Source organism: Lipophrys pholis (assembly GCF_963383615.2).
Source record: "Lipophrys pholis genome assembly, chromosome: 19".
Taxonomy (NCBI): Eukaryota; Metazoa; Chordata; class Actinopteri; order Blenniiformes; family Blenniidae; genus Lipophrys; species Lipophrys pholis.
In genome coordinates, this window is record NC_137647.1 from 18,555,571 (window position 1) to 18,581,651 (window position 26,081).

Genomic DNA, 26,081 nt, shown 5'->3' on the forward strand with positions numbered 1-26,081 from the left:
AAATATCCTCAGTCTCTGACTCTGAGGACATCCGATAGGCCGATCAATAAAAGAATAGTGATATCAATCATTCTAATTAGGTATATTTTAAGAATTAAACAGATTTCAATGCCGAGCTTGTGGTGCTCCTGGTTGCAATGGTTAACAACAAGCTAACGGATGCTAGCAGTGTTAGCTGCGTTATAAACTATTGATAAACTCCTGTAATAGGAACTGCTATGACATTATTTGTGTAATAACATGAAGAAAATCTAAAATTACAATACAAGTCAAAAAACATTTACTTGTTCAAGCGGAAAATAATAATGGTTATTCCCAGACAAACTAAAATATCTTTAATATGAGCGCTTAATTCTGACTCTGAGGGCATCGGTGAGATGTGAATAGAAGATAATTATAGTTTTAAAAATATCTATGTATGTTTGAAGAATTAATCTCCATTAAAAATAGATTGTATTGCCAACCTAGTGCTAGTGGTGCTAACTGATGCTAACGATGCTAGTTGCTATCTAAATTGTTGATAAACTCCTGTTGGATGTGATAGGAGCTGCTATGACAATATTTGTGTAATAACATGAGGAAAATGTAAAATTACTACACCATTTCTCACAAAAATTTGCTTGTATTAGTGAACAGTTACAGTTGCTGCAAGGTGAGTTAAAGCATTTTTAATACAAGTATTGAAATAATATTTGTTTTTAATTTACTTTAGATGTGATTTTAGCTGTTTTAGAGCTTTCAGAATGATCATTTTGTTGATTTTCTCCATATATCTAAAATATTAGTAAACCAACATGGTGAAAGCAATAAGTCTATTTTAAAATTTAAGCTCTAATTTCCTTTAAAACTTTTTCTTTACTGGGATCTAGTCATGGTTTCTTTACCAAGAGGTGCATTTGGTAAAGTTGAAGCTTTATTTAATTTAAGTGTCTAATTTGCCAACTTCAAGGACGATTTTAATTTGTAATCTCGTGTGCACAGAGAAATTACGTCAAATGTTTATTTGCGTGTCATTCATTGAAAGCTACAGATATTTAAAAGTGCTAAAGTGAGCTTGTTCAAAATGTGAGGTGAAATGACCAACTCTCGGGAGTCTGTGTGACGAAATGATGCAGCTGGAAACAATGGAGAAAACAATCAAACCTGATGAAAGCCGCTCACCTGCAGCCTCCTGCGCCTTATGATCCCCGAGTCATCCATGGCTCAGTGGGGAGTCCTCTGGGTGGTCCTGATGGAGGGAGGTACCCCCGGGCTAACACAGACCCTGAGACCCTCCGGAAAACTGTGATCCGACACAACCGGGCTGCGGCATTAACGCACAGACCACACAGCAGTGTCCGGACGCGCACGGAGCCAAAAAGAGCGCGCGCACACAGTTTATGGGAGGGGGGGGGGGGATTCCGGTGTCACGTCGAATGAGACTACTTCAATAGAATAACATAAATGTATCGGGCTACTGCATTGTCTCGTGGTGTGTGGCTGAAGCGGAGGTTCAGTCAGGTGCACGCTGCCGCACCGTGCCGCGCTCCTTCCCGGAGCATCTTGTGCCGGAGTTCCGTGCGCTCCGCCGCTGTCCCGCTCAGCGCTCCGAGGCCTCCGCGATCTCCGCAAAGCTCATCCAACACAGCTCCACCTTCTCACCGCTCAACTTATTCTCTTGTTCCCCATAAATGTCACGGTGGGGGAAAAAAGCGCACAAAGGGACGGCGTTATCGCAAAGCTCTGTGCAAACAAGCGGCCGATCGTTGGCTTTCTTCACACATTACTGCACCCCGCTGAGACGCGCACCATCCTCGGACGGGCTGACGTTGCCTGGAGGAAGACAATCGTGGAAAAAAAACACTTATTCGGATCCTCCTGTGTCCACTTCCTCTGAAGTGTGCAGCCAGGGAGCAGCGCGGCAGCAGCAACGCGATATTTGCAAACAGTCAGTCCCTGGGATTCCCTGTCGCCCCTCCTCCTGCGCGCTCCTCTGATAAACGGAGGAACATCCGACCCCCCCTGATCCAGAAGATACCACCGGTGTGTTCCACACAGGCAGGCCGCTTAGGTGTCCGTTCTGACCGGACCGTGTTGATCCCCTCCACCCAGTGACGCGCAGTGTAGATGGAGGAGCTGGTGCGTCAAAGCGGCCTGATACAGCTGAGTTCAGCACCACGGACAGAGACACGGGATTATCTGTGCTACGGTGGGGGGAGGCTCGGGTTACACCGCAGTCTGATTGGAGGATCTCTGCAGAGGGAAACGTGCTGCCAAAACAACTTTCCTTAAAATTACTCATTTTTAACCTATTTTAACACAGCAAGAGGATCCAGAGGAATCCTAAAACAAAGTCAACTTCACAGTGTAATTTCAGTCTAATGTTGATACAGCAGACTACAGAGTTTGTCACCTTTATTGAAACTTTCTACTGTAACTGTCTAATTCAGAGTCGTGAACCCTGCTTTTACTATCTTATATATAAGATTCCTCTGGATCCTCTTGCTGTGTTAGAATGGGTTAAAAATGAGGAAAAAGCAATTTTAAGGAATGTTAGTTTTCTTGGCAGCACGTTTCCCTCTGCAGAGATCATCCAATCAGACTATATATATATATATATAGATAGATAGATACTATCTATCTATCTATCTATCTATAGATAGATAGATAGTATCTAGATAGATAGATAGATAGATAGATAGACGATGATGTCAAATAGCTTGAAAAGCTAAAATGATCAATCAATAAATAAATAAATAAATAAATACAAATTTAACATTGTAACATGTTTTTATATAGCAGAAACAGCAAAAATTTTGGAAATAGAAAAAATTATTAAAACAGTTGAAACAACAAAAAATGGATAACTGGTTGAATCCACTAAAAATGGCTAAATAAGGTAAAAAGTAATTAAGAAAGGCAAAACCTAAAACAGCTAAACATTTAAGAATTTGCCTGCTTTTCTATATTATAGATATGAACTGTGTGATTTCAAATAGCTAAAACCACTTGAAATAGTAGACAGTAAAAACAGACAACCATGTAGTTTTGAATAATACAAGAAATTGCTGTTATGAAATTACTAATATTTTACATTCTGCCCCTTCATTTTACATTCAGTTACAACCACAAGATAAGTCCAATGACTTTTCCTATACCAACCTGAGGGTCGGGGTAAGGCCTTTTCCCCAAGATGATTTATACTGTTGAATTTGGGAGAGGAGGGGAAAGAAGCAACGTTGAGTTTTAAACGTTATACTGAAACAAATTTAGAGCATCTTTCGTCACATCAGCTAATATCCAGATTATAGAGCATCTGCCTCCTGATAATATATCCATCTGATTTTAAGCAGATCAGCTTTTGCTTCACAGCAACACTACAGTATCAGAGCAGCATCACTGTTTGCCAAACAAGCTATTTTATACCAAAATGTCATTTTTCCCTATACTCTTACCTCATAATACAACTATGATTATGAATTGGAAACCCGATTATGGCAACGTAAAGCCTGGTTAATCTCTTGAAAACAAGATTCTGGGACATGGACAATGAACACACCTGAGCAGAATCTGCTGTTTATCCTCACAATGTAAGATGGTTTTTGCTGAGTCATGCTGGGCAGAGCCCCGCTGCCACCCATTGCTGTACTTCCGATCCGAGCAGACCGGTGGCCCTTTGGCTGAGCCGTTGCATAATGCCTCACTGGGGATTAGGACTTTCACATAGTTTTTATGTAACATATGGAGGCAGCGGTCCAAACAGCAGGAGCTCCACGACCCATCAAGCAGGCGTCCAAACTGCTTCCATTTGCTTTCAAATCACAACTGTGTATAGAAGAACGGCTCTTTATTGGTTCATCTGCGGGAAGATAAAGGTTGTAGTTGTTGTTATATGTATTCATCTTTAAGCGTAAGATGTTTCTGTTACTGAGCACAAGTTGATCAAATGAGTACACGATACAAATATCAGAAGACAAGCCTACATTTGTCTTCTTATTTTCACACTTTTTACTACCACACAGCGACAACAGGCCCATTGGGGGATTGGGGGGATTCCTGACATATTTATAGATGCAAATGTCTTCTGGGCAAAAAGACTCCAGCATATTGTCACAACTGATCACCAGGGGGTATAGCTCAGTGGTAGAGCATTTGACTGCAGATCAAGAGGTCCCTCATTCAAATCCGGGTGCCATCTCTTTGGTGGCTCAGCGGTAGAGTTCAATGACCAGAGGTTATGAATCAAAAAAGTCATTGTCGTTGTGTCCTTGGGCAAGGCACTTTACCCACATTGCCTCGTATGAATGGTGCGTGGACTGGAGCTGTGGCTAAAACGTAGCATACCATCACTGGTGGGACTGGAATGTCTCTGTGAGTGCGAAAAAAGCGCTATATAAATCCAAGTCACTATTATTGTCACTGACCTTCTATCTTGGATCAGACTGATGCACTGAGAGTTTGCTGTCAGCGGACAAAACAAGAAATATAAGTTTTTCATTCATTTCTTCAAATGAAAACACCACAAATCTACCGATCCCACTGATCAGCTGCTCCTCTGACTGCAACACGAGAACAAAAGAAAGCTTTAATAATACACACAAGCTAATGTGAATGTGAATTTAACAAAGCAAATCTTAAATCTCAATCTAAACCAGGGGAGGTCCAAACAGGAGGAGGGGCCCCAAAACGGATCCATTCCAGCCCGTGAAGTTACAAAAACACAGCACCAACCTTTACTTAGCAATGAATTGATTGATTGTGATCACATGTATGATGAACGCAGTCAAATTGCAGAATCAGAGGACACAGCTTAGTCTGTTCTCCAGCAGGCAGCATCAATGAAAAATGGCTTCAGAATGTTCTGTTCTGACTTTGACACATCGGATCCAAACTTTCAAACAAAGCTTGAAAATGAAGCGACATTCTCGTACATTGCCGCTGTTTATAGTTTTTGGATAAAGATTTCATATGTACATGTTACTTACAAATAAATGTCCTCAGGACTAAATCAGCTTTCTTAGATTGCAGAGGAAACATGTGCACAGGAAGGAATAATCATCACATGTCAATTAAAAGCGGAAAATACAGAAAAGGGTGGATCTGTGGAGTCTGAGAAACTGTTTACCCTTGAGTGCTCGATGAGGTGAGTCAGTATCCAGAATATAATCTAATGCTTTGTGGGGAGAACGAGTTCAATCCCTCCTTTCATGAGAAGATGAGGCCACTTTTCTGTATTTATTACGCAACAGTTTCCCGACAGTGCAGTGGAAGTCACTTCTCGATGAAGCTGGATAGTTTATGAGCACTTGGATGCACAATCCTGAATGTCCCAACGCATCTAGTGTTCACTGCCCGGATGGATCAGGCCATGAAAGAAAGAAAGAAAGAAAGAAAGAGATACGGCCCCCATGGAGAGAAAGGGAGAAAGAGAATCAGGCAAAAGATGTGAGAAGTTATCTGAGGACTAAAAAAACTGACAAATAAGAGAGGAAGACAAATTTCCCTGCAAAATGTGTTCCGGAAACAGAATAATTCAAAGACGAACATTGAATTTTATTTTGTACCCAGATGAACAAAACAATGAACTTTTACACCTTTAGATAAAATTCTTGTACTGTACATTCTATCACAGCTGCTCTGTTGATGTTTTCAAAGATTTTATTTATTTCACACCTATTTAAGCAAGAAATGCAAAAAAATCTATAATAAAATAATAATCTGTGCAAATAGTGATTAGAAAGCACTTATTATGCTTCTTCAGTTCCACAGTATACACACAGAAATTAAAAAACCATAAAATAAAAAACGTTTCGGACCCTTCTTTTGATCAGAAAGCCTCATTCAGCTTTTTATTGTGTTGAAGTCTGCTTCACATTTACGAGCAGTAGTTTAATATCAGAAGGAGCTTCAACAAAAAGAAATGAATTAATATAGGGATGAACCGATGCCGATGCCGATGCCGATGCCGATGCCGATACCGATACCGATATCGATACCGATACCGATACCGATACCGATACCGATACCAGTCTCGGTTCTACACAAGAGAACACAAGCGATGTCAGGGGTTTTGAGATTATTCAAAATAACGACAATGACAGTAGTGAGACAGATTGTAAACAACAATCTACCAAAATATGAAGAGGAAGTGAAAGCTACTTCGTACAACACCAGAAACATTTGGACCAGCAGAGTTAGCCCAATAACACTCCTTAGTTTAACTCCTACACTGAACTGTGATGAAAAAAAAAATAATAATAAATGTTACCCTGCTGTGTTTGACCGTGTTCGAGGCCAAACCAGGCCAGAAAAGCTGCAGTGGGCAGGTGGTTGTTAGATTAAACGGAGCTGTCAGGGCCGGCCGGCTTTCAGTGGCGAGCCGGATCGCCTCAGTGCTGACGGCGGTGCTTTGTCCTGTCGTCTGCGTAAAAACCTGAAAAAAACACACCCAAACTTGTCCTCCCTCTGCTCTGAGCGCCGCCACTGACTCTGGATGCTGCATTGAAAGGGCTGCAGAGAGAGAGAGAGAGAGGCTATTGATTCATGTCACGCCACCGGCGCCACCAGGAAGAAACACCCCACAGAATTTTACGATTATGGAGGCTGCAGAATGAGCTCAACACAGACATGATGCTCTCATATCCTCTTACATAACCAGCGTGTAATCCCTCTGAGTTTGGGGAGTAACAACTGCTCAGTTTTGTTTTGGAGTACTTCTCTTCATCCCTGAAAATCTGAAGGACAAAACATCCTCATTAGTTCAGCACTAAATGTTAGCTTCAGAGAAATATACCGTTTTAACACAGAGAGAGGATGTCGCGCATATATGGATTTCATTCCACTGTCATCACACACTTTTGATAATAGTGACTCAGAGGAGGACACTTTCTGCTGTTCCAGCTGGGGAGATTGTTTTGAGGGATTTAAACCCTGGTTCAGAGTTTATATCTGCACAAAAGTACTTTACAGGTTGTTTATTAAACTACCAAAAATCTGCAAAAACATAGAAAGAGTCACTAATTTGTGATAATATTAACACTAATCCCATTATTCATTCCTTCAAATTGCTTGAGGGAAGAAGAAAGTGAGTCAAGGCCTCAAACCCTCTAATGACCGTACAACTGGTTCTCAACCGTCCTAAATAATCCACTTTCCTCTCTGACAGGATGGATGAAGCAGTGTGTCTGTGAGAAGATCCCAGCTTCACCCACAGCCGTGACGAAGCATTAGTGAGAGTGCATATTCTCAAGCACACACGTATAGGCCACGTGTGTGTGTGTGTGTGTGTGTGTGTGTGTGTGTGTGTGTGTGTGTGTGTGTGTGTGTGTGTGTGTGTGTGTGTGTGTGTGTGTGTGTGTGTGTGTGTGTGTGTGTGTGTGTGATGTGAGCAGATGGAGGCGAGGTGTTTCCGGATCACGGCCTCCTCTCCCGTCCAGCTGCAGCATCACCACAGACACAACTGGACTGCTGATAAAATGAGGTCAAAATACCTGGATGATGGTCCGTCAAACACACGAAACAAAACGTTTGTAAAACAGCCATGGCATTAAAAATAAATAAATAAATTAACATTTAACAGATTACCTGAGGACTGTTGGTTCTCCAGTCAGAATTCAAGAAAACCTGGGACGCTGTGTGAGATTTCAATGTAATCTATCTAATTCAATATCGAGTTTATAATGTAATAGCACATCATTCAACTCAGTTCTTTATTAGATACCCACACTTTTCCAGTAGTTTTCAGACGATTTGCTATCAGTTGCATTTATTCCTCCTTCTGTTTGTTCGCTCTTTATCTTCTTAATGAAACCACTCTGCCCTCTTGTGGCGATGCTGGGAAATGCAACAGTGAATCTGACAATTCGTTAGACGTCATTTTCGTCTTCAAATCAGTTCAGATTAATATTTTTTTTTATTTAAATCATGCAAATTCCATACAGATTCCAACTGAAACCTTTCCACTGTGAGTTGATGCTCAAAACCACTGCTCTTCTTTGGGAGTGTAATATTGTCTTCAAGAAGCTGGGAACTGGTAAAGTTACCAGTTGGAAGAGCTTTATTTCCAGTTCATGTGAAGAGAAGTCTAGAAAATTTGCCGATCACTGATAAACCACCACCGATCGAACTCAACACACAGATGAAATGATGCTTGTATAGTGAATATAATTGAGCGATGTCACTTCTACATCCAAGAGAATTTGACACTTTGCTGCAGTTGGTTAACCGAGCTAAAGACGCGTGGCCAGATATGCTCACTTGCCCAGTAAAAAGTTAAATCATATATTTTCAAGAGGAATAGAAGAAAATGTGTTGTTTGTCTTAAACACTTTATAATAGTCAAGGTTGAAAACTCGAGGCCGATATTGTATTATACCTCTCTGCTACATTTGCATCAGTCCGCCCCCTGGAGGCCAAGTGGAGAAATTGCAGCACCGTTCTGATAACGGAAGTCAGTCTGACCTTTCAGAATAACATCGAGATGTTGTTTCTTACACTCGCATGTGATTTTCACTGCGATTTGATTTAAACTGATTCATTTTGCTTCTTTCAACTGAGACCATTTACTTTGACATTTCTAATGGATCAGAGAGTATTTCATTTTCAAAATGTTATTTTAACTGTCAGATGAATTTAGCCTATGCTTATCAAAACATTTAATCATAATTATTTGAATTTGGTTTGTTTTTATTACGCTACCAAATATTTCTTGCTGTAAGTTCAAATGAACCATTGAAATAAGCCATGTTTCACTAGTTGTTACTGTATATAATTACATTTCATGTCACAGACCTTTCTAAATATTGTTTTTCCAAAATGCAATCCGGTCGTTTAGTAGTGTTTATATTACTATCAATATTATTAACATAAAATTAACATAATGAACATAACTTGATTAATTAGGAAGGACGTTTAACAAAGCAGGTACATTCAGGATTTTGACATTTGTTATTTTCATAACGTTTTTGTGCTTTGTGGCAATTAAGAAAGTAAGATTTAATATGTTTATTTCATTGTCCAAATTAATATTAAGTACCCAAATAACAATAAATGCAACAAAACTAAAACGCTTTTGTTTAGTACAGGCAGTTGGAAGGTGCTCTTATATTGAAATCATACTCAGGAAGTGTGTTTGTTTATGTGCACATTGACTTCCGGTGTGTCGTTACGAGCAATGCCACTCTTTGTTAAGTAAAGTGAGGATAAATCTCCACCTGGGACGATATTTTCTGGAGTAACCGCTGTTTTTCACGCAGCCGGCGGTTCGGGGCGGTTGCCAGCAGAAGTAACTGCTTGTAGTTTCCCTGCGGAGCTACTTTTTGTCGGTGGCTAGCTGCGTTAGCTGCCGAGGCTCGGCACGATGTCGCTTCACGGGAAGAGAAAAGAGATCTACAAGTATGAGGCTCCATGGACTGTATACGCCATGAACTGGAGCGTCCGCCCTGACAAACGCTTTCGGTTGGCGCTTGGGAGCTTCGTGGAGGAGTACAACAACAAGGTGAGCGCCGCATCTCGGTCCATTCCACTGCTAAATCTAGTGTTACGGATTAGCTGGTTACACTGTTAATTGGTGATCCGACTTCCTTAAACGACTGTTAACGTCACTGATGATAGCAGATGTTGATTAAACGGACTCACAAAAGGTACGATACTTAGAAACTTTTATGTAAATGCGGTTGAATGGCGTTTGCCAGGTCCTTTACGGGTTTCTGTCAGGTTTTTAACATCTCCTGTCACAAGCTGCTACAAGGCACGCAAAGGGTCGTCGGTCACCAGTTAACTGGTACACCAGTTAATCCGTAACACTGGCTAGCGATGAGCTGCGAGAGCTAACTGGAACAACACGATGTAACGTCACAATTACGTTTCCATCGTGTTTATATCAAAACATCCAACTGCTTTGCTTGAATGGTTTGATCCTTGTTATAGTCCCCAGCAGCTCCATATTTAGCCTGTGCTATTTCTGAGCCTGACCTGGTTGTAAACATTCCGTTAAACGGCGCTGCTTCCCCCGCCTGCGCAGGTCCAGCTGGTCGGACTGGAGGAGGAGAGCTCGGAATTCGTCTGCAGGAACACCTTCGACCACCCGTACCCCACCACCAAGATCATGTGGATCCCAGACACCAAGGGGGTGTACCCGGACCTGCTGGCCACCAGCGGGGACTACCTGCGCATTTGGAGGGTAACAAGCACACCTCCACCTCTGTGTTTAGTTAACATGTATACACACATTAATCCTGGGGAGTTGTTAAAGCTCCGAGTTCTGATAAAGTGACACTACGCTGTAAATAGGAAAGAGACAACACCACGTTGCACTCAAAACTTTCCAAAATGTTCTTATCAATTTGTAATGTCATCAATTCAAAACACATTTTAGTTCAGAAGCCACAAACAGTCCAATTTCATCTGGACTGCGCCAGACAGGCAAAGTATTGCACACAATCACCTTTAAATTAAAAAATTTTCTTTGCTGCGACGCAGAGTATGCGTGATGAAAATGTCTTTAAGATAAGATAAGATATCCCTTTATTTATCTCACATGTGGAGAAATGTGCAGTGGTACAACAGGATAGTAAAGAGAAAGAAGCACACATAGCAGAAAGTAAAAAAAAAAAAAAAGCAGATAAAAGTACAATATAATAATAAATATGCACACAGTGCCTATAATTGTGGACATGTACAGAGTACGGGGGTGGATGTATTGCACTTAGTAAATACGCTTTTATAGATTATTATAGTTATTGCACAGTTGGAGTGGAGTGATATTGTCCGGTTGTGGTGTGTCAGTGGTCTACTGGGAGCAGGCTTGGTTGATTTTCACAAAACCAAGCTACTACTGATAATCACTACAAGCTCAACATAAATCCATTTTTAATTAAACATCCTGGTGCAAAATTACGGAAAATGTCTCATTCTGGGTTGAAAGCCAGTGAGTAAAAGTACGTTTTCAAAGTGGACAAATATGATGATGTGTAGGGGCAGCAATTGAAAAGGAAAGACCTAGTGTTTTCTTGCTTCCAGGTTAGTATTTTATCTACTTAGCCATAACAAATTAAGTTATATCGTAGTCCAAAGCCTATTGGCTCTGTTTTTTATTTGCAGTTTGGTTAAGTCGGGTGGTGTTTTATTTGGCTACAGGTGTGACGCTGAGTTCTGTCAGAATCTATTCCTGTAACCGTGCTTCTGTGCGTGCACTGTCCTACTGCTGTAAGTCCTCATCATGTCACTTCTACTCTTAAGGCCTTGTTTACACGGCAACGTATTTGGGTGAATACACAAAAAGCTCTGTTTGGTTTTGGATGTCCTTTTACATGACAACTGTGCTCAGAGCCACTGAAAACCTTTTTGAAAACGCTCTGTCTCTGTGGTAACGGAGGAAAGCTGAACTTTCTGGAAACACTTGGGCTCCATCGTCATGAAGATGGCAGAAACGCTGCTACTGCACATATGCACCAACTCTGTAGTAAATAGTTCCTCTGCACACACATGATTTGATGGACAAATAACAACAATGGAGGCCTCCAGACTGTCGTGAGCCCGAGTCCATATTCACCTGGTACTTGGTAGTTTTATAGTTCACAGTCACCATAATGACAAACCAACTTAGTCGTCTGTCCATACAAATGTCTGTATACTTGCCATTGTTATTGTTTATAGTGTATTGTTATGTGTGTGCTTTCATTACTAAAACAACCAACAGCACCAACTCGTGGACCAACATCAAAACTACATCCTTTTTAGTGTTTCTACTGTTTTCATGTAAATGGACATCAATTTTAAAATGTTGTTGTGCAAACTGATACTGTTCTGAAACAAAAATGAAAAATTGTGTTTTCAATCGTATAAACGGGGTAAAGTTTAAAAACAATGTGCAAAAAGACAGCAGATCCACGCTCATTAGTCTGATGATAACCTATATAACAGTTTTGTGATGAACCGCCCTGTGTGGCTGCACTGAAACTACTGACATGAAAACGGCGTGTATATATGTCCATCAGTGACTGATTTAGCTTCAGCATTAATGCAAACTGTTAATGCAATCTCCAGTTTGTGTACTTCCTGGTTTCTGAATTCAGTGTTTCTTCCCTGGCTCTCGTCTCGCAGGTCAGCGACACAGAAACGCGCCTCGAATGTTTGCTGAATAACAACAAGAACTCCGACTTCTGCGCCCCCCTCACCTCCTTCGACTGGAACGAAGTGGATCCGAACCTGCTGGGTAAGAAATCGAACCGTGAGAAACGGGTCGGAGTAAGGAGGCGTGTGTGTGGAGCCTCACGTTATAAGTCATGTGCTGTTTCTTCTTTCTCTGCAGGCACTTCAAGCATCGACACCACCTGTACTATCTGGGGTCTGGAGACCGGTCAGGTGTTGGGACGCGTCAACCTGGTGTCTGGACATGTGAAGACGCAGCTGATCGCTCACGACAAAGAGGTGTGTGTTTGTTTCCTCTTTTTGTAAAGCAGATCTGTTCGCATTTACCTGCAGTGTGGACAGTTACTGTGAGCCACTTCCATTCTGCCCGTGCAGGTGTACGACATCGCGTTCAGCAGAGCAGGAGGAGGCAGAGACATGTTCGCCTCTGTGGGAGCTGACGGCTCCGTGCGCATGTTCGACCTCCGACACCTGGAGCACAGCACCATCATCTACGAAGACCCACAGCACCACCCACTGCTCCGCCTCTGCTGGAACAAGCAGGACCCCAACTACCTGGCCACCATGGCCATGGACGGCATGGAGGTCAGTCTGGAGCGGGAAAAACTCCACTGATTAGTTTGATGTGCACATTTCACCTGCTTATGGTCACTTTTGTATTTTGGTAAGAGTGGGTGTGTCCACCGGTGGACACGGTTTCTTACTGGGGAATTACTGATGCTTCATTCGTGACCTTAAAAAGGTCAAACTTGAGTGTTTCAGGTTGTAAGCCGTCCATTCATCCAGTCTTTGATTCAGATTTCTTTTGTTTTTCTACAGGTGGTCATCCTGGATGTGCGTGTGCCGTGCACTCCGGTCGCCCGGCTGAACAACCACCGTGCCTGTGTTAACGGCATCGCCTGGGCCCCTCACTCGTCCTGTCACATCTGCACTGCAGGTGAGCTCAGCGGTATAATCCTCATTATAATCCCACATGAGCTCCTGGAAATCCAGTGTTTAAGACTTCTATCGTGTTCACACACTTCGGCTGCGATTGGCCAGAAGGTGCAAAAACATCAAGCAAGGCTAAAAGTGTCAAATTAACCTAAATTAGGACCAAAAAAAGACTTTTCCTCCCCGTCAGGAAAATAGCGTGAAGAAATGTAAACTAATTTATTTCGCACCTTAACTTAGAATACAAATATTAACCATCGTATAATATTCAAAACTTCTTTATAGAAAGCAAATCAAACATGAACAAATACAAGGTACAGTATAAAACACTATGATAAACATATTGGCATGTTGGAAATCATTTTTGGATTGTTTTAATCTAGTATTGTTTGTTTGGTAGAAATCTGAAAGTGTATTATTTGAGTAGCATTCGCATTGAATGCAGTGGAAGGTGACGTTAGCTCATAGCATTAGCGCCTCTGTAATATGAAGCCAGACAGCGAGTGAGATCAGCTCTGCTTCCTTCACCACCTCTCTCCTCGTCCTCCTCAGCTGACGACCACCAGGCTCTGATCTGGGACATCCAGCAGATGCCGCGAGCCATCGAGGATCCCATCCTGGCCTACACTGCCGAGGGGGAGATCAACAACGTGCAGTGGGCGTCCACGCAGCCCGACTGGATCGCCATCTGCTACAACAACTGCCTGGAGATCCTGCGCGTCTAAAGCCACGAGACGCCCTCTCACACCTGGACTTATTACCTTCTTCTCTTTGTGTGTGTGTGTGTGTGTGCGTGTGTGTGAGCGTGTGTGAGTCCTCCCTCCACTTTGAGGACGAGGTCACGAGTGAAGTTGTCGAGCGTGGGCGGAGCACGACGCTCCTGCTCCACAATAACCCGGTTTACACTCTTGTTTTCCACGACTTTATACTCCACATTTTGTCTCCGCTCTCTATTTATTTTTGGCTCGCTCGGTCGCGAGGCGTCGCTGAAGTGTGCGTAAGTGCGATTTTTTTTTTTTTTTTGATTTGATTTTATTTTTCTAGTTGTCGGTGTGATTTCAGCCAGCTGTGAGATTCCCATGAAGGATTTAGACGTTGTACATTTCATCAGTTTTCCTTTGCCGCGGCTGCAGGACGACGACCTCTCAGTCTCATGTGGTGAAGCCTTGTGAGTTCGTACCATCAAGGATCGGTATATTCTAGTCTTGTTTACCTCCGTGGCCGTTTGAGACGCTATTGTCTCCGACACCCTCTCTTCACATGACGTGTGCTTTTAAAAAAAAAAACAACAACTGTAAAATACCAGGAGACGTGGTCACCGCAGCAGTGTTTGTCACCACGTGGTTTGTTTTGTAGGTTGACAGGCAGGCGGCCGTGTACAGCAAATCTACCAGAGCGACGTGGTTTCAGCCTTCCAGCTCTCCGATTCTCCTCCTCTCGGTTTTATATGTAGAAGCTGCATTAGACTGAGTCGTGAAACGGGAGGAAACAACTTTCTGTCTTTGTCGCCTCCTTTTTCTTTCTATTTTTTTGTTTTGTTTTCCAATAACTAAAGGGTCATGTCCTTGTAGCATGCCATTACAAGGCAAAATGTACATACATATAAATATATCAACTTATGATGTTGGTAAGCCAAGTGTTCATGTTGTAGCTTTTTTCATAAAGTTTATTATTGAATTTGCTCTAATAAATTGTACTCCTCCATGTCGTAGAAACCCCCTCAGTATTGTGTGTGTCTTTCTTTCATGAAATGACGGGATCTTTTTAAAACCACAAAAAGCTTCTTCAGCTTCCCCACATGATGGCTTCTTGTCCTCAACTGAGGCTTGACAGTCTCCATAACCTCAATCTGAAATTAGACTATTGGAAAAGCAGTAAAGCAGCAGTCAGTCTACATCAAAGAGTCACAAAACAGACTCAGGAACTGCTGCCAACCAATTTAATCTGTTAATTCTTTGGTCAATGGAAAGTGGCAGATGACTGGATGTACATTGAAATATAAAAAGTTTTCATTTTCCCACAAAAAGTTGTCTTTACTGTGATGTGATATCCATCTTCTATACCACTTCATCCTGTTCAGGGTCAAACAGAGACAACCAAATACACCAACAACTAATTTAGGGTCACCAAATAAGCTCGCATGCATGTTTTTGCACGGGGAGACCATATAAAGTCAGCCTTTATTCATATCAGAAGCTTTATTGTCATTGATTTTTTATTTTTTTTCTTAAAGTGTTTTTATTCTTCTCAGGACATGGACAAATACTTGTCAAACTTTTTTTGTTTTCCGACAATATAATTTTGTTTTCACAAAGATACGAAGCATCCATTCCATGTGCCTACATAAGACGTTATGAACTTATGGTGAAAATGTTGAACTTCTATTCTTACAAAAACATTCAATACATTTCTTTTTTGACATTTCAACACTACATGTGACTAGACCGATAATGTTTAGGAGCGAAAAAGAAACCAGTGACATTCATTCCTGTCAATCTTACACCTGAATGGGTCAGACTATCTCCAACAGGAGAAACATTGCGAGTCTTCACAGTTTTTTAGTCTGCATCGCTGAACACTTCTGTGTTCATCACACCTCGGATGCAGGAAATTGTGCAAAGCACAAAAATGTACATTTTAAATTAATAGCTTATACATCTAATGACAAATAGTACCTGTTACAAATCACTTTGTTACATTATGTACATTCTAAGTAATTATATTAAGCACTGCAAATTCTAGATGTCTTGGTAAATCATCAATGCAGGTACACCATGATAATTACCATCATAGAAGCAGCTTGTTCAAAGATGTCTTGATGATGAAGGTACATTCAGGGGGCACCCAGAATTGAACTGGGGACCTCTTGATCTGCAGTCAAATGCTCTGCCACTGAGCTACACCCCCTTTACACAGACCACAGCTACTCAGTAGTCCAACAAACTATCCACTTGACTTGGCTATGTACACATATGATCAGACGTTCTCCCTTGTTTTTTTTCCGTTGTTCATGTGTTCTGTATCTCCACAATAGAACACTTCATCTGTATACATGCAGATTATGCTAATGTGCAGCAGTTTCTAACCAGAAAGGACCAAGAGGTAAAGGGTTGGACAGTATAGAGTATTACTTAATGAATTCAGGGACACCCAGAATTCAACTGGGAGCCTCTTGATCGGCAGTCAAAAGTTGTACAAAGTCTGGGGACAAGCAGTGTGACACAGCTCTTTCTGGTGGATTGCATTGGTTCTTTATGCATGGAAAACCTTTCTTTTTTACTCCTTCTCTTTTCAAAACTGTAAAATCAAACCAAGAAACCTGTAAATCTTCCACTCTACTCATACAAACCAAACCCTGGATTTGCAGGAGCAAAAGTAAAACCAAAACAAACGAAATACATTTAATTACATGTCTCCTCCTTTTCAATCTGCATTGAAACCACATAATGAGTTCACCTACTTCTTCCTCCTCCTGGCAGCCGCCGCTCCCATCAGCCTGCCGGGCCTGTATGGGTAGTAGCTGCACCGCAGGGCCAGACAACTCTGACAGAGGCAGAGGTGCTAGTCAACGGTTTAAGCCCTCTTCCAACCTTCACCCGGCACCGGCCCAGCGAGATGGAGTAGAGCTTAGAGGAGCTAGTGTTTCTTTTTTTTTAATAAACACAAAAGAGGGGGCACTCGGATTTGAACCGGGGACCTCTTGATCTGCAGTCAAATGCTCTACCACTGAGCTATACCCCCTGATGACTTCCATGTCCAGGGTGGATCTTTTTCTTTGTGTGCTGCTATGAGGTCATGTTTGTTCTTCTGAGCTCCTCCCTCTGCTGTGTGCTGCCAGATGAAAACTTTCACACACATTGAAAATGAAGGCAGAAACAGATAAGAAACGGATGGTCACAACACCGTGGCTAAAGTGTAGATGAAGTTCTTATCAAGCCAAATGTTCAGCATTTTAAAAAACTGTTCCAGTGACCATATTTCATAATTTCTTCACGTTTCTTGCAACCTGACATTATGTCAATAAAAATGAAACATATGACACATGAAATATTTGTACTTTACAAAAAGATAGGTGAAGTTTCAGTCAGGTTTTCAGGATTCATGAAAATTATGACAGTTTCTGCTCCAAGCTTCTCATCATCAAAGCAAATAGGCAAAATACACCAGTGTATGTGTGAGTAAGTAGTTTGCTTTAAAATGTGGTGCTTGTATCTACTCATCCCTACTCGACCTGACGCTTTTGATGCTTTTCCATTACGTGTCAGTCCCCTCTACCAGGTACTTATGTGGTACCTGCATGGCCGAGGTTCTCAGTGAGCTAAGGCGAGTAAACAACGTAACGTCAGCAGACGGCAGGCTGCTTTTGAGTTTGACAGATGAAATGAGTTTTAGGGTCCCTGCGACACCAGACCTATCAAGTGTTTCTTTCAGTACAGCTGTTTTAGCAATTTTGATTTGCTCGTTTGTTTATTTTGGGAGTGTTTTGGGTGCTTTGGAGTCTTGTTCTTAGTCGTTTCAGCCATTTTGTCTTCTAGAAATCTTTGTCTTCCTCCAGTAACTTTGCAGTACAGACAGAAGACATACACAGGCAGTTCAGTGTGTGCAGGTGACGCCTCACCACACCAAACAGCCTTGGAAAAGATAAGATGGAACTTGAAACAAAAACAAAAGAGAAGCCATTGTGTGTGAATAGTAGATGCAAAAGACTGGAAGCTGAGTACTAAATATTGTCTTTTCTGCCTTGTTGAGACTATTTGCAGGGAAAGAAATACAACATCTCTAGTGTGGACACATTGTGAACAGAGAGAGAGCTGCACCCAGAGGGAGGTTGAGGTGTGATGGCGGAAGAGTGAAAAGGCTGTGGAGGTGGGAGATTGGACTATAAACATAGAAACCTCAGATGTAATGATGACATGCTACAACGTGACATGAAATGCACCTGTGTGCACCAAGGTCGGACCCAAAGAGCTACCATTGAGGACACCGAGGTCTAGACCTCAGTATTTTTCCGATGTGTATATAATAAGAAATAGTTCAACAATGCTTTAGAACTGGGTGGTTATGTTAGTAGTTCCACCAGGTTACCATTGGAGGCGCTGCAATTGCACATTGCAGCAAAACTAAACGTCCACAAAGAGTGCAGCTGATGGTGAAACATAACAGAGGTAACTCGCTGTAAATATTGTACTTCAATTTCATTCTTCTCCAAGTAACAGTTGGTACATGAGTCTGCCACTGAGCTACACCCCCTTCAAAACACGTTTGAGTGCACACACAAAAAAATGCTATACAATTTTGATATATTATTAAGAAACACTAAACACATTAGTTGTACTTGTTATTTTTCTTTCTTTGAATGGTATTGCCCACAGCTGAGTCATGACAGAATAAGGGGTGATTGGATTTGAAACTAGGAACTGTTAGAATAGGTATAACCCCTCTTTGTAACTGATTTGTGGTTGTTGTAAGTGTTTTTTGAACAAATGTAAGACTCATATGTGAACACAGGGAGCACCCAGAATTGAACTGGGGACCTCTTGATCTGCAGTCAAATGCTCTACCACTGAGCTACACCCCCTTCACATACAGCTTTGGGTCATTTCACGACAGGACCAGACCAGGAGAGTCCCATGTCCAAAAGCATCTGCTGGTAGTGTTTTAGTGAAAAGGTCTTGAAGAACCTAACTGGCAATCAAAACATGAAAACAGGAGAATCTCGAACCTTGACCTGCTGTCAAATGCCTAACATGTCTAACTCTGATCATGGTGAGGACCACAGGAAATGTCACACGCTGTCCAAGCGGGCCAAATGATTATAGGCTATTAAGCAAGAGCTAGTTCAACATAGTCATGAAAATGCTATATTTGCTGTTTCTGATGACATGCTACAACGTGACATGAAATGCACCTGTGTGCACCAAGGTCTGACCCAAGAACGGAGCTACCATTGAGGACACCGAGGTCTAGACCTCAGTATTTTTCCGATTTTATTTTTCAGCTGATGGTGAAACATAACAGAGGTAACTCGCTTTAAATATTGTACTTCAATTTCATTCTTCTCCAAGTAACAGTTGGTACATGAGTCTGCCACTGAGCTACACCCCCTTCACATAACGGTAATTTCATTGTTGAGATCCTGAAACAAATGTGCTTAAACACGTTTGAGTGCACACACAAACAAATGCTATAGAAATTTGATAAATTATTAAGAAACACTAAACATATTAGTTGTACTTGTTATTTTTCTTTCTTTGAATGGTATTGCCCACAGCTGAGTCATGACAGAATGAGGGGTGATTGGATTTGAAACTAGGAACTGTTGATCTGAAATGCTCGACCACTGACCTATAACCCCTCTATGTAACTGATTTGTGGTTTTTGTAAGTATTCTTTGAATAAACGTTAGACTCGTCTGTGAACACAGGGGGCACCCAGAATTGAACTGGGGACCTCTTGATCTGCAGTCAAATGCTCTGCCACTGAGCTACACCCCCTTCACATTAAGATTTGGGTCATTTCAGGATAGGACCAGACTAAGAGAGTCCCTTGTCCAAACGTCATCATCCATCCATTTTCTTCCGCTTATCCGGGGCCGAGTCGCGGGGGCAGCGGTCTAAGCAAGGAAGCCCAGACTTCCCTCGCCTCAGACATTTCCTCCAGCTCTTCCGGTGGGACCCCAAGGCGTTCCCAGGCCATCCGAGAGACATAGTCTCTCCAGCGTGTCATAGGTCTGCCCCGAGGCCTCCTACCGGAGGGACATGCCCGGAACACCTCCCGAGGGAGGCGTCCGGGGGGCATCCGAAACAGATGCCTGAGCCATCTCACCTCAGCCAAAACAAAGGAATTGATCTTAATTACAAGTCTGATCCTTTTCAACCTGTGTTGACACTCCCATCAGCATGTGGGCCTGTACAGCTACTGGCTGGACTGCAGAGCCAGCCAGCCAGTCAGTGGTCCAAGACAGATTCTAACCTCCACCGAGGACCGGCCCAGTGTGAGAGTTTTGCCTGGAGGGGCTACCTGTTTTATTTTTTTTACCCAAAGGAGGGGGTACCCGGATTTGAAACGGGGACCTCTTGATCTGCAGTCAAATGCTCTGCCACTGAGCAATACCCCCTGGTGATTGTCATATTCCGGGTGGCTTTTTGATCTACAATCAAATGTTCTATCACTGAATCTACCAGCCTCTAGTCATCATATTGTAGTTTGTGTTACACCCGATGAAACTACTGTTGTATGGTGTCTATATTTTATACTGTGCATTTCAGAACAACATGCACAATAGGACAGATGTGTAAAGAGACAGAAAATGATACTAAGGAGAAGGACAATTACTTCAGCAGATAATCAAGAAAGCATCAATTGAATGGTGAAGTGTAGAAGACAACTGTGTTTCATCATTAACATCAAGTGCTGCACCTTGTACTGGATGATCATGATTTAATCAAAGTTGAACAGGTTGTTGAAAGATGGGTGGAGAATTATTATAATTCTTCTTTACATACTCAGGGAGCACCCAGAGTTGAACTGGGGACCTCTTGATCTGCAGTCAAATGCTCTGCCACTGAGCTACACCCCCTCAGAAAGAGGACAACAATTCAGACCTAAAGCATCTGCTGGTAGTGTTTTATTGAAACGTTCTTGAAGAACCTAACTGGCAATCAAAACATGAAAACAGGAGAATCTCGAACCTTGACCTGCTGTCAAATGCCTAACATGTCTAACTCTGATCATGGTGAGGACCACAGGAAATGTCACACGCTGTCCAAGCGGGCCAAATGATTATAGGCTATTAAGCAAGAGCTAGTTCAACATAGTCATGAAAATGCTATATTTGCTGTTTCTGATGACATGCTACAACGTGACATGAAATGCACCTGTGTGCACCAAGGTCTGACCCAAGAACGGAGCTACCATTGAGGACACCGAGGTCTAGACCTCAGTATTTTTCCGATTTTATTTTTCAGCTGATGGTGAAACATAACAGAGGTAACTCGCTTTAAATATTGTACTTCAATTTCATTCTTCTCCAAGTAACAGTTGGTACATGAGTCTGCCACTGAGCTACACCCCCTTCACATAACGGTAATTTCATTGTTGAGATCCTGAAACAAATGTGCTTAAACACGTTTGAGTGCACACACAAACAAATGCTATAGAAATTTGATAAATTATTAAGAAACACTAAACATATTAGTTGTACTTGTTATTTTTCTTTCTTTGAATGGTATTGCCCACAGCTGAGTCATGACAGAATGAGGGGAGATTGGATTTGAAACTAGGAACTGTTGATCTGAAATGCTCGACCACTGACCTATAACCCCTCTATGTAACTGATTTGTGGTTTTTGTAAGTATTCTTTGAATAAACGTTAGACTCGTCTGTGAACACAGGGGGCACCCAGAATTGAACTGGGGACCTCTTGATCTGCAGTTAAATGCTCTGCCACTGAGCTACACCCCCTTCACATTAAGATTTGGGTCATTTCAGGATAGGACCAGACTAAGAGAGTCCCTTGTCCAAACGTCATCATCCATCCATTTTCTTCCGCTTATCCGGGGCCGAGTCGCGGGGGCAGCGGTCTAAGCAAGGAAGCCCAGACTTCCCTCGCCTCAGACATTTCCTCCAGCTCTTCCGGTGGGACCCCAAGGCGTTCCCAGGCCATCCGAGAGACATAGTCTCTCCAGCGTGTCATAGGTCTGCCCCGAGGCCTCCTACCGGAGGGACATGCCCGGAACACCTCCCGAGGGAGGCGTCCGGGGGGCATCCGAAACAGATGCCTGAGCCACCTCACCTCAGCCAAAACAAAGGAATTGATCTTAATTACAAGTCTGATCCTTTTCAACCTGTGTTGACACTCCCATCAGCATGTGGGCCTGTACAGCTACTGGCTGGACTGCAGAGCCAGCCAGCCAGTCAGTGGTCCAAGACAGATTCTAACCTCCACCGAGGACCGGCCCAGTGTGAGAGTTTTGCCTGGAGGGGCTACCTGTTTTATTTTTTTTACCCAAAGGAGGGGGTACCCGGATTTGAAACGGGGACCTCTTGATCTGCAGTCAAATGCTCTGCCACTGAGCTATACCCCCTGGTGATTGTCATATTCCGGGTGGCTTTTTGATCTACAATCAAATGTTCTATCACTGAATCTACCAGCCTCTAGTCATCATATTGTAGTTTGTGTTACACCCGATGAAACTACTGTTGTATGGTGTCTATATTTTATACTGTGCATTTCAGAACAACATGCACAATAGGACAGATGTGTAAAGAGACAGAAAATGATACTAAGGAGAAGGACAATTACTTCAGCAGATAATCAAGAAAGCATCAATTGAATGGTGAAGTGTAGAAGACAACTGTGTTTCATCATTAACATCAAGTGCTGCAGCTTGTACTGGATGATCATGATTTAATCAAAGTTGAACAGGTTGTTTAAAGATGGGTGGAGAATTATTATAATTCTTCTTTACATACTCAGGGAGCACCCAGAGTTGAACTGGGGACCTCTTGATCTGCAGTCAAATGCTCTGCCACTGAGCTACACCCCCTCAGAAAGATGACAACAAGTCAGACCTAAAGCATCTGCTGGTAGTGTTTTATTGAAACGTTCTTGAAGAACCTAACTGGCAATCAAAACATGAAAACAGGAGAATCTCGAACCTTGACCTGCTGTCAAATGCCTAACATGTCTAACTCTGATCATGGTGAGGACCACAGAAAACGTCACACGCTGTCCAAGTGGGCCAAATGATTATAGGCTATTAAGCAAGAGCTAGTTCCACATAGTCATTAAAAATACTATATATGCTGTTTCTGATGACATGCTACAACGTGACATGAAATGCACCTGTGTGCACCAAGGTCGGACCCAAGACTGTAGCTACCATTGAGGACACCGAGGACTAGAACTCAGTATTTTTCCGATGTGTATATTCTCATATAAGAGATGCTTATATCTGTCTCTTTAAGTGCCGTAAATAACAACTGTATGGTTACCGGGGTAGCGGGCGAAAAGGACCCTGGGTACTTGCTGTTTTAAGCCTTGCTGTGTTTGTGCTATTTCGGAGCTAAGTAAAAGTTTTTCATTACCACGAAGCTTTGTGTGGACATTTCAATTACTTTACATGGTGTCAGAAGCTGGTGACGGACGTACGTCTTCGGGAGGATGGCAAAATTTAATCCACAGGAGAGTTTCACGTTCGACCGCCCGACTGAATGGAGTGATTGGAAGCAGCGTTTCCAGCGCTTCCGCGTGGCTACGAAACTGAACAAGGAAGACGGAGAGGTCCAGGTCAGTTCATTAATCTACGCCATGGGCCCGGAGGCTGAAAACATCTTTAAAGCTTTCACTTTTGCGGAGGTGACTGATCAATAGACATTTGATCTCGTGTTAGGAAAATACGATGAGTACTTCTACCCCAAAAGGAATGTTATCCACGAGCGTGCCTGTTTCCACCAGAGAATACAGCGGCCCGGTGAGAAAGCTGAACTGTTTATCAGAGCTCTTTATGAACTATCAGAACACTGTGACTTTGGGGCGCAGAGGGAGGAGCACACACAACGAAGGGAGCCCCTCATCTCAACCCTTTTGCCTGACAGGCCCTGGCAAAGACTTGCAATTGACCTTTGTGATTATAACAAGCACACTTACCTGGTAGTGTCAGATTACTTCTCCAGGTTTATCGAGATACTCCAAATGCCGTCAACTACTGCCTCACAGGTGGTGCTGAAGCTGAAAACGCTTTTTGCTCACTATGGCTGCCCGGATCAGATCATTTCGGACAACGGACCCCAGTTCGCATGTGAGGAATTTCGGGAGTTCGCTCGTGACTTTGACTTCCGACACATCACCTCGAGTCCACATAATCCGCAGGTGAACGGACAGGCGGAAAGAGGAGTACAGATTGCAAAGAGGATTCTGATGCAGAAAGACCCTTTACTCGCTCTCATGTGTTACCGCTCTACTCCGTGTGCCACCACAGGGGTAAGCCCAGCTGAATTGCTCATGGGGAGAAGGATTAAAACTACACTTCCGACGCTTGAGTCTAACCTCCAACCCCAATGGCCGGATTTACAAGCAGTCAGGAGTAAAGATGCAATGGAGAAACAAAAACAAGCCTTCTACTTCAATCAGCGCCATGGTGCGAAACCGTTGCCATCTCTGAAACCGGGAGATTCTGTTCTCAGCAAACTGGACCATCAGAACGTGTGGGGATCACCCGCAGTTGTTACTGGTGACAGCTCTACCCCAAGGTCTTATGTGATCGGGACGCACAAGGGGGCGATTTTGAGGCGCAATCGTCGTCACCTGCTGTGCGTGCCTGCGCCCTCTGGTAACACTCCACCTTCATCTCTACAGCAGCCACAGCCTGAGGCTAACATCAAACGGGCTGAACCAACGGTTTCTACAGACGCTGCTTTGCCTGCTGCCCATTCTTGCCCTCCTCAGGCGCATGATGGTCAGCTATACACACGGTCAGGTAGACTGTGCAGACCTGTTGAAAGACTGAATCTGTAAGGGTGTACGAAGTACGCTGCGCTGAACTGTTTGTATTGCAGTTTGCATTTTGAGAAGTGAATGTAGTTGATGTTGCAATGTTTATGTTGCTGTTTACATTTTGAAAATGTTGTGTTATTGAAACAGTTAATGAAAGAGTTTCCTATCTTTTACAGGACACTTTAATTTTGTTTCTGTTGCTGAAAGTTGACACGAAAAAAAAAAAGTTAAAAAAGGGAGATGTCATATAAGAGATGCTTATATCTGTCTCTTTAAGTGCCGTAAATAACAACTGTATGGTTATCAGGGTAACGCGCGAAAAGGACCCTGGGTACTTGCTGTTTTAAGCCTTGCTGTGTTTGTGCTAGTTCGGAGCTAAGTAAAATTTATTCATTACCACGAAGCTTTGTGTGGACATTTCAATTACTTTACATATATAATAAAAAAACAGTTCAACAATGCTTAGAACTGGGTGGTTATGTGAGTAGCTCCACCAGGTTACCATTGGAGGTGCTGCAATTGCACATTGCAGCAAAACTAAACGTCCACAAAGAGTGCAGCTGATGGTGAAACATAACAGAGGTAACTCGCTGTAAATATTGTACTTCAATTTCATTCTTCTCCAAGTAACAGTTGGTACAAGAGTCTGCCACTGAGCTACACCCCCTTCACATAACGGTAATTTCATTGTTGAGATCCTGAAACAAATATGCTTAAACACGTTTGAGTGCACACACAAAAAAATGCTTTACAATTTTGATAAATTATTAAGAAACACTAAACACATTAGTTGTACTTGTTATTTTTCTTTCTTTGAATGGTATTGCCCACAGCTGAGTCATGACAGAATAAGGGGAGATTGGATTTGAAACTAGGAACTGTTGATCTGAAATGCTGGACCACTGAGATATAACCCATCTATATAACTGATTTGTGGTTGTTGTAAGTATTCTTTGAATAAATGTAAGCGTCGTCTGTGAACACAGGGGGCACCCAGAATTTAACTGGGGACCTCTTGATCTGCAGTCAAATGCTCTGCCACTGAGCTACACCCCCGAGCTACACCCCCTTCACATTAAGCTTTGGGTCATTTCAGGACAGGACCAGACCAAGAGAGTCCCTTGTCCAAACGTCATCATCCATCCATTTTCTTCCGCTTATCCGGGGCCGAATCGCGGGGGCAGCGGTCTAAGCAAGGAAGCCCAGACTTCCCTCGCCTCAGACATTTCCTCCAGCTCTTCCGGTGGGACCCCAAGGCGTTCCCAGGCCATCCGAGAGACATAGTCTCTCCAGCGTGTCATAGGTCTGCCCCAAGGCCTCCTACCGGAGGGACATGCCCGGAACACCTCCCGAGGGAGGCGTCCGAGGGGCATCCGAAACAGATGCCTGAGCCACCTCACCTCAGCCAAAACAAAGGAATTGATCTTAATTACAAGTCTGATCCTTTCCAACCTGTGTTGACACTCCCATCAGCATATGGGCCTGTACAGCTACTGGCCGGACTGCAGAGCCAGCCAGCCAG

At 42.8% G+C, this 26,081-nt stretch overlaps 2 protein-coding genes across 2 annotated transcripts in view; one reads left to right on the top strand and one right to left on the bottom strand.

Annotated features, from left to right (window-relative positions):
• Nucleotides 1-2,144, bottom strand: part of LOC308124643 (microtubule-associated serine/threonine-protein kinase 1-like) — a 57,315-nt gene extending 55,171 nt beyond the window's left edge. The window contains exon 1 of the mRNA XM_080487765.1: nucleotides 1,162-2,144. Within this exon, the coding sequence (XP_080343891.1) occupies nucleotides 1,162-1,200 (39 nt within the window). The 5' untranslated portion in view covers nucleotides 1,201-2,144. The remainder of the gene's footprint in view (nucleotides 1-1,161) is intronic.
• Nucleotides 2,145-9,092: 6,948 nt separating this feature from the next.
• On the top strand, nucleotides 9,093-15,083 carry dcaf7 (ddb1 and cul4 associated factor 7). Its single transcript, XM_080486900.1, has 7 exons — nucleotides 9,093-9,475; nucleotides 10,001-10,159; nucleotides 12,082-12,193; nucleotides 12,290-12,408; nucleotides 12,505-12,714; nucleotides 12,949-13,066; nucleotides 13,615-15,083. Exons 1-7 carry the CDS (start codon nucleotides 9,338-9,340, stop codon nucleotides 13,785-13,787), a joined length of 1,029 nt encoding a protein of 342 aa, XP_080343026.1. The 5' UTR covers nucleotides 9,093-9,337; the 3' UTR covers nucleotides 13,788-15,083.
• Nucleotides 15,084-26,081: the final 10,998 nt, after the last annotated feature.